General features: G+C 45.7%; 1 protein-coding gene across 1 annotated transcript; it reads right to left on the bottom strand.

Moving 5' to 3' along the window:
* Positions 1-9,895: 9,895 nt before the first annotated feature.
* Positions 9,896-12,917, bottom strand: LOC127321065 (U-box domain-containing protein 4). The gene has a single exon (XM_051350105.2). It carries the CDS (start codon positions 12,558-12,560, stop codon positions 10,356-10,358), a length of 2,205 nt encoding a protein of 734 aa, XP_051206065.1. The 5' UTR covers positions 12,561-12,917; the 3' UTR covers positions 9,896-10,355.
* Between the last annotated feature and the right edge of the window lie 385 nt (positions 12,918-13,302).

The raw sequence follows: 13,302 nt of genomic DNA, 5'->3' as shown, positions 1-13,302 counted from the left end.
ATGTATTCCCTAAATCAAAGAGTAAGAAAAAGAACAAGAAAGGTAAGGGTAAAGCCCAAGGTAATGTTGATACACCATCTTTTGATAACACTTGATACACACTTTCTGCGCCTAGCTGAAAGGCGTTAAAGAAAAGCTCTTATGGGAGACAACCCATGTTTTTACTACAGTACCTTTATTTTATATTTGAGTCTTGGAAGTTGTTTACTACTGTAGCAACCTCTCCTTATCTTAGTTTTGTACATTGTTGTGCCAAGTAAAGTCGTTGATAGTAAGGTTCATACTAGATTTGAATTACTGCGCAGAAACAGATTTCTTTACTGTCACGAATCTGGGCAAAATTCTCTGTAGGTAACTCAGAAAATTATGCCAATTTACGTGAGTGATCCTCAGATATGTACGCAACTTTCATTCAATATGAGCATTTTCATTTGAGCAAGTCTGGTGCCTCAATAAAATTCGTATTTACGAACTGTTCTGTTTTGACAGATTCTGCCTTTTATTTCGCATTGCTTCTTTTGCTATGTTCGATGGATATTTCGATTCCATTGACTTTCAGTAGCTTTGTGCAATGTTCAGAAGTGTTAAGAATGATTATGTCACCTCTGAACATGTATATTTTGGTTGTGCACTAACTCTCTAATGAGTTGTTTTGAGTTTGGTGTGGAGGAAGTTTTCAAGGATCAAGAGAGGGAGATGATACAACATGATCAAGGAGAGTGAAAGCTCTAAGCTTGGGGATGCCCCGGTGGTTCACCCCTGCATATATCAAGAAGACTCAAGCGTCTAAGCTTGGGGATGCCCAAGGCATCCCCTTCTTTCATCGACAACATTATCAGGTTCCTCCCCTGAAACTATATTTTTATTCCATCACATCTTATGTGCTTTGCTTGGAGCGTCGGTTTGTTTTTGTTTTTGTTTTGTTTGAATAAAATGGATCCTAGCATTCATTGTGTGTGAGAGAGACACGCTCCGCTATTGCATATGGACAAATATGTCCTTAGGCTTTACTCATAGTATTCATGGCGAAGTTTCTTCTTCGTTAAATTGTTATATGGTTGGAATTGGAAAATGCTACATGTAGTAATTGCTATAATGTCTTGGATAATGTGATACTTGGCAATTGTTGTGCTCATGTTTAAGCTCTTGCATCATATACTTTGCACCCATTAATGAAAAAATACATAGAGCATGCTAAAATTTGGTTTGCATAATTGGTCTCTCTAAGGTCTAGATAATTTCTAGTATTGAGTTTGAACAACAAGGAAGACGGTGCAGAGTCTTATAATGTTTACAATATGTCTTTTATGTGAGTTTTGCTGCACCGCTTCATCCTTGTGTTTGTTTCAAATAGCCTTGCTAGCCTAAAACCTTGTATCGAGAGGAATACTTCTCATGCATCCAAAATCCTTGAGCCAACCACTATGCCATTTGTGTCCACCATACCTACCTACTACATGGTATTTCTCCGCCATTCCAAAGTAAATTGCTTGAGTGCTACCTTTAAAATTTCTAATCCTCTACCTTTGCAATATATAGCTCATGGGACAAATAGCCTAAAAACTATTGTGGTATCGAATATGTACTTATGCACTTTATCTCTTATTAAGTTGCTTGCTGTGCGATAACCATGTTCCTGGGGACGCCATCAACTACTCTTTGTTGAATATCATGTGAGTTGCTATGCATGTTCGTCTTGTCTGAAGTAAGGGAGATTTACCACCAAAATGGTTAGAGCATTGCATATTGTTAGAGAAGAACATTGGGCCGCTAACTAAAGCCATGATCCATGGTGGAAGTTTCGAGTTTTGGACAAATATCCTCAATCTCATATGAGAAAATTAATTGTTGTTGAATGCTTATGCATAAAAGAGGAGTCCATTATCTGTTGTCTATGTTGTCCCGGTATGGATGTCTAAGTTGAGAATAATCAATAGCGAGAAATCCGATGCGAGCTTTCTCCTTAGACCTTTGTACAGGCGGCATAGAGGTACCCCTTTGTGACACTTGGTTAAAACATGTGCATTGCGATGATAATCCAGGTAATCCGAGCTAATTAGGACAAGGTGCAGGCACTATTAGTATACTATGCATGAGGCTTGCAACTTGTAAGATATAATTTACATAACACATATGCTTTATTACTACCGTTGACAAAATTGTTTCTTGTTTTCAAAATCAAAGCTCTAGCACAAATATAGCAATCGATGCTTTCCTCTTTGAAGGACCTTTCTTCTACTTTTATTGTTGAGTCAGTTCACCTATCTCTCTCCACCTCAAGAAGCAAACACTTGTGTGAACTGTGCATTGATTCCTACATACTTGCATATTGCACTTGTTATATTACTTTGCATTGACAACTATCCATGAGATATACATGTTATAAGTTGAAAGCAACCGCTAAAACTTCATCTTCCTTTGTGTTGCTTCAATGCCTTTACTTTGAATTATTGCTTTATGAGTTAACTCTTATGCAAGACTTATTGATGCTTGTCTTGAAGTACTATTCATGAAAAGTCTTTGCTATATGATTCAGTTATTTACTCATGTCATTTACATTGTTTGGATCGCTGCATTCATTACATATGCTTACAATAGTATGATCAAGGTTATGATGGCATGTCACTCCAGAAATTATCTTTGTTATCGTTTACCTGCTCGGGACGAGCAGAAACTAAGCTTGGGGATGTTGATACGTCTCCGACGTATCGATAATTTCTTATGTTCCATGCCACATTATTGATGATATCTACATGTTTAATGCATACTTTACATCATATTTATGCATTTTCTGGAACTAACCTATTGACGAGATGCCGAAGAGCCAGTTGCTGTTTTCTGCTGTTTTTGGTTTCAGAAATCCTAGTAAGGAAATATTCTCGGAATTGGACGAAATCAACGCCCAGGGGCCTATTTTTACACGAAGCTTCTAGAAGACCGGAGAGCTGACGAAGTGGGGCCACGAGGTGGCCAGACGATAGGGCGGCGTGGCCCAGGTCTTGGCCGCGCGGCCCTGTCATCTGGGCCCCTCGTGACGCCCCTTGACCTGCCCTTCCGCCTACAAATAGCCTTCGTCGCGAAACCCCCAGTACCGAGAGCCACGATACGGAAAACCTTCCAGAGACGCCGCCGCCGCCAATCCCATCTCGGGGGATTCAGGAGATCGCCTCCGGTACCCTGCCGGAGAGGGGATTCATCTCCCGGAGGACTCTACACCGCCATGGTCGCCTCCGGAGTGAAGAGTGAGTAGTCTACCCCTGGACTATGGGTCCATAGCAGTAGCTAGATGGTTGTCTTCTCCTTATGTGCTTCATTGTCGGATCTTGTGAGCTGCCGAACATGATCAAGATCATCTATCTGTAATGCTATGTGTTGTGTTTGTTGGGATCCGATGGATAGAGAATACTATGTAATGTTGATTATCAATTTATATCTATGTGTTGTTTATGATCTTGCATGCTCTCCGTTATTAGTAGAGGCTCTGGCCAAGTTGATGCTAGTAACTCCAAGAGGGAGTATTTATGCTCGATAGTGGGTTCATGTCTCCGTGAATCTGGGGGAGTGACAGAAACCTCTAAGGTTATGGATGTACTGTTGCCACTAGGGATAAAACATTGATGCTATGTCCGAGGATGTAGTTATTGATTATATTACGCACCATACTTAATGCAATTGTCTGTTGTTTGCAACTTAATACTGGAAGGGGTTCGGATGATAACCTGAAGGTGGACTTTTTAGGCATAGATGCATGCTGGATAGCGGTCTATGTACTTTGTCGTAATGCCCAATTAAATCTCACAATACTCATCATATCATGTATGTGCATGGTCATGCCCTCTCTATTTGTCAATTGCCCAACTGTAATTTGTTCACCCAACATGCTAATTATCTTATGGGAGAGACACCTCTAGTGAACTGTGGACCCCGGTCCTATTCTTTACATCTGAAATACAATCTACTGCAATTGTTCTACTGTTCTCTGCAAACAATCATCATCCACACTATACATCTAATCCTTTGTTACAGCAAGCCGGTGAGATTGACAACCTCCCTGTTTCGTTGGGGCAAAGTACTTTGGTTGTGTTGTGCAGGTTCCACGTTGGCGCCGGAATCCCTGGTGTTGCGCCGCACTACATCTCGCCGCCATCAACCTTCAACGTGCTTCTTGGCTCCTACTGGTTCGATAAACCTTGGTTTCATACTGAGGGAAAACTTGCTGCTGTACGCATCACACCTTCCTCTTGGGGTTCCCAACGGTCGCGTGCTGTACGCGTATCAGCGACGCGGGACGAAGAGCAGCCAGGACGCGCGGGACGAACAGGACGAGGGACGGACGGGCCGACGGAACAAGCAACGTCGGCACGGAAATTTAGAGGATCAATTTCCTTTTGGCTCTGATACCATGTTAGGAAATATACGTGTTGTATTACAAGGGGGCCAAAGGCCACAATATATAGTACATGTACAGGTGCACATATGCAGAAAGCCCCCTAACATATGGGGAAACTACAATAGACAAATATATACATCTAACAATAATAAAATATTTTTTCTTCAATTGTCGGGCTACTAGGTCTATATGGTCAATCATTCAGATAGGTTATACCTTATATCCACCTCGCATCATTACAAATATTTTTGGCAATTGGCTAAATAGGGTGGAGTGTAGGTATAAAACGCTTATCAGGGTGGACGCGATTGATGTTGTATGGTCGCTTTCGCTATGTAGAAATGACAAGGTTTTCAATGATAAAAACTCTTCCCACTTGCAGGTTGTTTACCGCTCTATGGCTTTGCTCCGTTCATGGTCGCCACATCAACGATTGGAGGATCGCGACCTCTTTACGGAGGTGTCTACACGGTTGGAGAATACGGCCAAAGAGTTTATTTCTAAACATGGATGGCTGCATAATAGGCGTCTTGCGGCCAATGAAACTTAGCCGTGTTCGCTCTTTTCAGTTTCTTCTGTGGATAATTTTATTCGTTCTTTTTGGATACTTGAACGGCTGTGTGCATCCTAATTATGCAGAGCATGGATGTAATGCTTAAAAACTTTTGAGTAATAAACCACGCTTTATAAAAAAAAAGGCGTGAAACAACATGCTAGCAAGTTATCTAGGGGTCAAGCAACTTTCATTTTGTAAACTCTTTTGCCTTTTCAATAAAATTGAGAAAATACACAGTGGAGCCACTGTTCAGCTTCAAAAAAGTTATCTCGGGGTCAGGTAACGAAGCAGTTTGACTTTCTTTCCTTTGTACTAGTAAAAAATAAATAAATAAGCTGGATCGTGGCAATGGAATGACCTCATCACGGATGGAGATTTCTTGCACTCGAGCACCAATGATCCTGCCATGTGGCGTTTCTATGAGCCATTCGTTTTTGGTGTGGATACCTCTGCCAGAGTGAGTTTCATTGAATACATAGTGCTGGAAATGAGATATACGAGAGGGTTTTAGGTGAGACATATGCTTGGCGGTACATGGGTCACACCTGCTCTTCAGGTGTCAGACCATTTATTCAGTCAAATGGTATACCTCATTGTGCACTGCACCTTCACTTTCCATTTGCAAATTTCAGTTCACAGACCAAAGTATATAAATTATTTCACGATTAAAACACCAATTTTTGAGGTCAGGCAATAATTATCCAAATTTTGGGCAAAGTAAATTTGGTAGAAATAAAGTAAACTGCAGATTCATTAACCAATTCCACGAAGAAAATACAAATGATACTCCTTGAAATTGCGCTGCAGATTGTTTTTAAAAATTGCACGGTACATGAGCATTTTAATTTGAATTAACCCCTGCAATTTTCTTTCGAAACAACCACATGTGTCAGCGAGTTGTTCTCCAACATTCGCATGATACATCAAAATTCAAAAAAAAAGAGGGGCACGGAAATAGAGAGCACAACTTTGATCATAAATAAAAATTCGTATTACTTACCATTTTTAGCTCGTGAGAAAAATAAATACAATCTGCTTCATATAAAGAACTACTTCCCTATCTAAGCAGAACTTTATTAAATTTGACCAACTTCTTTACACAAAAATAGCAATACATGTGATAGGAGTGGACAAATGGAGGCTGATCTATACGTACCCCTTTATTTTAAATTTTTTTTTTTGGAAATTATGTTTATAAGTTTCAAAAAATATGTAAAAAATCTTCGATGTAGCCAATGATGATGATTTTTTTTTTTGCAAAATCTTATTGTGAAATTTGTTGTATTTTAGGCCACACAAAAATGACATATATGTGTGGATCTGAGTATAGTGAATAGTGCACATTTCAAAATTATAAAACTTGTAAGATTCGGTCATTTATGTGTATTTTAAAATACAAAGAATTTTACATTGAGATTTTCCACGTTTGTACCATGCATCATTAGCTACATCTAAAACAAATCTGTTTTTTTGAAACTATAACTTTCACTTTTTGAAAACAAAGAGCTATATGTAGCTCGGCCAGCCTCCATTTGCAGTTTTTGTATATGTGACACCAAATAAGGATATTATGAAACTACGTGTTAAGATGAATCTAGCTATACAAATTTAGGCTCTTCACACACATTTTCTTGTAATGTAGTTTTTTTGCATAAGCATATGCACCCAAGATTTAAAAAAAGTGCATTTCCGAATTAACAATGTTTACTCAATGTAAAGGAAACATAATTAGCAGTGATTTTGCACAAAAAATATTATTTATATTGTGCTCCGAGCAACGACACAACCTTGAGCTGGGAAATAGTCTAGGACTGACCGAATGTTAAGACTAGCCCCAATGAGAGTATCATAAGTAGTATCATACATGCTATGTTGGCAAAAATCTGATATGTCACATCAATTAATGAGGTGAGAGATGAGAGTAGTATCATAATATGATACCGTATCATGACACATACACCTAGAAAACTTAATGACAAATACATCATGTACACACATTTGCATTGAGATTCTACAAAATATTAAATATAACATAAATATGATACCATATTATGATACTATGCATTGTGGAAGTGGTATCATAAACTAGTATCATGTGCATGATAGTACTATATGATACTTCCTATTGTGACTAGTCTAAGGCTGGTGCCAATGCACCGCCCGACTCCCGCCCCGCCACGTCAGCTTTTCTCTCACTCTCACCCCACTCTCACCCCATCTTGCCAATGCATGGGCTATAGTCCCCACTCTCACTTCTCTCTCCTCCACATCACCATTTCTTTTCCACATTAAGTTATTTCACTCGATTTTGTTTAGACATTCAAAATAATGCAAGAAATTATTTTATTCAACTTAAAATGTTACCGATTACATAATAATTAATAAAATTGCATAATAAATATTAAAAATTACATAATAAATAAAAATACAAATTATATTTCTTGTTTTTCTAAATAGCCTATATGACAAGTGTGTACTTGTGTTTGTATTTTGAACTGAAAGAGTAAAAAAAGGAAAGAAAATAAAAGAAGGAAAGAAAATAAAATAAAAACTGACATTTAAAGAATAAAAGAAGGAAAGAAAAAAAGAAAAAAAGAAAAAAACCGACCACCGCGTCTTCTTCTACCTCTCGCCCGCGTTGCCCCGCCTCTCGCCCCTCCTCTCGCCCACCCCGCCATCGCGCCGCCCCGCCTCTCGCCCCTCTCCCGCCTCCCTCTCGCCGCCAACGCGGGTGCCAGCCGGGCGGGAGCGGGCGCTAGCGCCGGCGCCCCCGCCGCGCCCCTCCCTCTCGTCCCGCCCGCCTCCCGCCCCTCTCCCGCCCCGCCCCGGGCGGTACCGCCCCGCCACCCGCCCGCGTTGGCACCAGCCTAAGACTGTACAACAATGGCAGCATGCTGCCGCTCCACTCGCACAACTACACGAACACATTAAATGAACACCTAAAATAATACTGCTCGTCTAGAGCTATACGTGCAGATATACAGTACATAAACTGTGCCTGTACCATCAGAATGCAACCAGCTGGATGGACTGATAGAGGAAATGAACGGTGCACAAAACTTCACGTGGCCGACAGCACTGATGCTCGTGTGCTAGAAACACTTTCTTCCTCATCACAGCCTTCCGCTTCTGGAGTTCCTATTCTTCCTCATTCCTATTCTTACAAGTGACCGTGTTGTGATTCACATGGTTAGGTTCGGGGTCCTGATGAAATCCTTCAGCTCCGACCGTCTTGTAACCCTTTCTGCATAATAAAGCTCATTTTTACCCGCAAAAAAAGGTTGCCTGAAGTTCAAAAAAAATCAGTTTGACTTTCTTTCCTTTCGCTTCTGCAGTTCTGATTGCTTCCCAATTGCAATGTCTAATATTTTCTTTGTTGTAAAAGAAAACAATACCTCCATTATCCCAGGAGCTATTCAGATCTTCAGTACAAAATTCAGGAGTAAACATGCACGAGAGCCCATACAAACGAAACTCCTGTACTTATGTGTGAAACGCATGCTAGCAAGTTATCTCGGGGGTCAAGTAATTAAGCAGTTTGACTTTCTTTCCTTTGTACTAGTAAAAAATAAATAAATAAACTGAATCGTGGCAATGGAATGACCTCATCACAGCCTTTCGCTTCTGCATTTCTGATTGCTTCCGAATTGCAATGTCTAATGGTTTCTTTGCTGTAAAAGAAAACAATACCTCCATTATCCCAGGAGCTATTTTTCCCGTCTCTTCTGACATACGAAAGGGTCTCAGTTTTGGTCTCTCAATCTCACCAGGATGATGCTTTCAGATTACTGCGCGCCATCGGCAGGTGATATTGGGCTCCACATGCTAGCCACCTGAACTATGACAACCACGAAATCAGGACTACGAATAATCCTCTTCTGCCGCACGAAAAATGCCCTGTGTATTTGGTCACTCAACTTCATGTTGCTCTCCAGGATGATGCTGTCGAACTCTAAACGCCGTCGGCAGGTGCCATTAGACTCCATCCACATGTCAGCGAACACAACTAGAAGAACCACACAATCGGCGCCATGAATAATCCTGATACGTATCTCCAGTTCCACGACGAAGATGCTCCAGTCCAGCACATCGCCCTCCTGGAATAGAAGAAATTTCAGAACCAGTTCTCCTTGTCCCTCCCAAGTCCCAAGTCAAACGCAGGGTCCAGCTCAAAAACGACACCCCCAGGGCGACATGTATGAAACAACTTGGGGACTTGCAACCGGTTTATCTCGTGAACGCGGCGAAAAGACGGACGGCGAGGTCTTCCTCGAGCACAAAGCTGCTGAGGATTTTACACGTTTTGTGTTTTCAATATGACCCTGGGCCGAAAAAGTTGCTGCAAAAACAGATTATCGTGGAGCACGTTTTACACCAGCAGGCGTTGCTGTGTTACCTTTCTGCAGATAATGATCAAGCGAACCGCAGCAACCTTTTCAGATAGGGATTTGCGTCCCATATGTGAACTCGTTCAGCCAAATTTCCCGCCTAATCAGAGCATCAGGTGCTGCAAAACGGCCATGCCATAAAACCTGGATTATCTTGCAAATATGTGACGATGGATGGTTCTTTGGGTCTGTCTAACTAATGAAGCTGTCCCTCCAACAGAAGTCTTCAACCATGGTGGTTGCAACTTGGAAACAGACAAGTGGATCTCCATAATTCAGACGAAAAACAGGCGATTTCGCACCAGGGAACACAGTATTCCACACGGTTTGCCATGAAGGACACCCAAGATGGTGACTGGGAACCAAGAACATAAAGCAATGCAACTGTTGTTAGCAGGTCCCCTTGAAGATCCTGTTATCCTTCCAGATCAGCGCCTTCATTACATTACATGAGCATGATATATGGAGAAGGGTCACTTCCAATAATAGGCTCATGACAGCGAACAAAGATGCCTCATCTCCAAAAGCTCCTTTTGGGAACAAATAAAGTTGGCACCCAGATTTCTTCTACAAAGCTACCTGATATTCAATCTGTTTTTCTGTTACAACTTTCTATTACAATGGTACAATACCACCAATGAAATGATTTGTCATTCCCTTCCATTGTTACACCTCAACACAAGCTACAAATTATTATCCCAGTAGTTTACAACAAGTAGCGTTTGTGTTCTTTTTTCCCCCATAAATTGAACAAAAATGGAACAATGTCCAAGCTTGCAAACAAAACATCAAGCTGGAGCTCTACATGTACATCTAGTAGACTAGTACTATATGTATGGGCACCAGTTATCCACATTTTCCCCCACACAGACAGACAGACACAGGCGTGATGTATCGCAAGTATTAATTCCTTTGGATTAAATTTCGTATACCTTTTCATCCTGAGCATGAAATGAAAGAATCATTGGGCAAAACTCGCCAGCCAGCCAGATGTAAGATTATGCCGGGATGCCAGATTCACCTACGGCACGGGCACTGATATTGAAACAGGGTTCGACAACTCTCCGCTGCCAAAGCTCGCGGCGCGCCTCAGCGAGCTGTTCCCTACCAAAGAATGATCGACCACTCTTAAGTTAGTCCCTAGGGACATTGCTGACGGCATTTGGCTCCTCTGGCACAGCTTGACGATCAAGCTCGCTTTCTTCTTGGCGCGCTTCGTTCCAGTCAGCGTGATGTTCTGTATTACCGTGTTCAGCCCCGGAAGCTTTGCTACTCTCCGCACCAAGGTCGTGCCTCCACGGCGACAGATCTCGTATAGAGCTGACACTGCATTCTCCTTGCCCTTTGGAGTTCCTCGCCTCATTAATCCGACGAGGCTGGTGATCACGGTTTCAGAGCTCCCAACAAGATGCACAACGGAAGGTTGCTTCATCAAAAGAGCCAGAGCACCGGCGGCTTCCTCTGACACGGTGTCGTTCCTCAGGGCTTCGATTAAGGCTACAACCGCGCTTGACTCAAGCATCCGGCTTGAGCTCTCTGGATGCGTCGAGAGGTTGAATAGCGCCATCACCGCATCTTTCCTCCCCCTCGGCGTCCCCTTTTTCAGCATAGAGGCCAGCTTCTCCAGAGCTCCTGGCTCGTTGGTGATCATCTTCTTGTAGTCATGGACGACGGAGAGGCTAAACAGAGTTGCTGCTGCGTTCTCCTTGGCCTCGGTAGTCCACCCATTCTGCAACACGTTGACGATGAGCCGCAAGCAACCCTCCTGCTCCATGATCCGTGTCTTGTTCGGCTCGTAGATGGACAGGTTGAGCAGCGCCGTCACCGCGTTCTCCTGCGCCATCTGATCCGTCGACGGGAGCAGCCTGCAGAGCAACGGGATGGCGCCGAGCTCGGCGATGAATGCCCGGTTATGCTTCCCGGCCTTGGCGAGCAGCCTGATCTCCTTGGCAGCGACAGCCTTTGCGGTGTCGGAATCCTCCACCAGCATCCTGACCAGAATCCTGGCGGTGGCCTTGTTGGCCTCGACGGCTGCCTTGCTGCTGCAGGCGGTGGCGACGCATTCGGCCATCCCCTCGTTGCTCTCGGGCGAGTCGTACTGGAAGCAGTAGACCCCGCACCACTGGGAGATCAAGCTGCGGAGCGCGCGGTTGGGCACGAGGCGGTTGTCCGCCAGCACCTGGCCTGAGTTGGGGCAGGTGGAGTGGCCCTCCCCGATCCACTGGATGATGGAGGGGCGGTCGTAGGTCTGGCCGGTGGAGACCACGACGGGGTCGCGCATGAGGTCGAGGGAGATCGGGCAGGAGAACTCCTTGGGCACCGAGAAGGAGGTGTCGTCGCATCCGCTGCCGCCCCAGGAGGGAAGGCGCTGCACGTTGCCCGCCGACGGCCAGTAGCGGGCGGCCCTGGCGTTGGCGGGGTCGAAGAGGGAGAAGAGGCTGTAGCGGAGCAGCGCGAGCACGCCGCCGACGAGGAGCAGGTCCGTGTCCTCCTCCTGGCTGAGGATTTGCTCGTCGAGGTACTCGATCTCGGCCTGGCAGGAGGCGGCGTCGGAGATTCCGATGCTGGCGAGGAGGGATTTGAGCAGGGTGGCGTCGGGCGGGTGGCCGAGCTCGAAGTGGTGCAGCGCGGCGAGCAGGCGGTCCCGCAGCAAGGCCTCGTCCGGGTCGTGGTACTGCGCCGGCGCGCGGCGGCTGCAGTGGGCGCGGAGGAGGTTCAGATGGCCGGCCGCGTCCGGGGAGAGGCGGAGGGAGGCGGCGGGGAGCACGTCGAGCACGACGGCCAGCTCGGCGTCGAGGTCGCGGAAGGAGGCGGCGAGGTGCGGGCCCCGGAGCAGCGCCCAGGCGCGGCCGGCGGAGGCGACGTGGGAGACGAGCAGCTCGGCGCGGAAGAGCACGACGTAGAGCTCCCGGAAGCAGAGGTCGGCGGCGTCGGAGAAGCGCGGCGGCGGGGATGCGTTGTTGTCGTGGTGGAGGAGGAGCGAGGAGAGGAGCGCGTCGAGGAGGGCGAGGCGGCGGGCGAGCGCCGCGAGGTTCCGCGGCTGGGAGGGTGGGCGCGGTGTGTTGAGGAGGCCCGCGGCGAGGGAGGAGAGGGCGCGGAGCAGCGGCGCGCCTGAGAGGCCGCTGGGCGCGAAGAAGGCGCCGGCCAGCGGGAGGCGCCTCCTGCGCGGCGTCGGGCGGCGCAGCAGGAACTCGACCGGCGACGAGGCCGACGCCGGCGCGTCCATGGCCTCCCTGCAAGCGAGGACCACCTCTCCTCCACCCTTCTAGAGAGAGAGAGCGAGAAAACAAATATGGAAATTCGTCCGGGCTTTTGTTGGATCCTTGCGTTTGACGAGGTGATTAGGTGGGCGTTGGAGAGGTTAGGTGGAGAGCGGAGACGGCGGAAATGGTCAGTCAGTCCGGCGCGAGCGCACCTGCCCCCTCCGTCGCGTTGCGCAGCGCAGGCGAGCGGTGGCGGAGCGAGGGAGTCGGAGGAAGTCGGAGAAGAAGAAGGCGAGCCGGAGGAGGAGGACGGCCGACCACGGATTGGGCTTTCTATGCCGCTGACATGTCAACCTTCTTCGCCTTCATCGGGATCTACGGTTTTCTTTTCTTTTTTCTTTGTTCGGCGCGCGGTGTGGGCATGACGCTACGCGCACAGCTGTCGCGAGCCGCCGGTTTCGTTGACAGGTGGGCCCGCGCGCGCGTGGGCGCTTGGAATAAACGAGTGGTGCGCTTGCGTTTCGGGATGCCGTCGGTTCATTTTTGCCAGGGAGGGTATTAACTTCCATCTCTTTGCACCACATAAAACACGAGGATAATAAAGAGCCTGCGTTTCAGTTAATCCAGACCAAACTTAGCCAATCAATTTCTCATATTGTTTACACAAATAATTCGATAATATACCAAGACGAATGTTTACACATTCACACATGTCTCAACAACTTGCTCCACGAACATATGGTGTAGTTTTACTGAATTTTCTCC

Source organism: Lolium perenne, chromosome 6, assembly GCF_019359855.2.
Source record: "Lolium perenne isolate Kyuss_39 chromosome 6, Kyuss_2.0, whole genome shotgun sequence".
Lineage (NCBI taxonomy): Eukaryota > Viridiplantae > Streptophyta > Magnoliopsida > Poales > Poaceae > Lolium > Lolium perenne.
Note: the sequence above shows the minus strand (reverse complement) of the source record. Positions and strands in the feature narration are given on the sequence as shown.

Coding starts and splice junctions, on each gene's coding strand:
- LOC127321065 (XM_051350105.2), bottom strand. CDS start 12,560: ATGGACGCGCCGGCGTCGGCCTCGTCGCCGGTCGAGTTCCTGCTGCGC.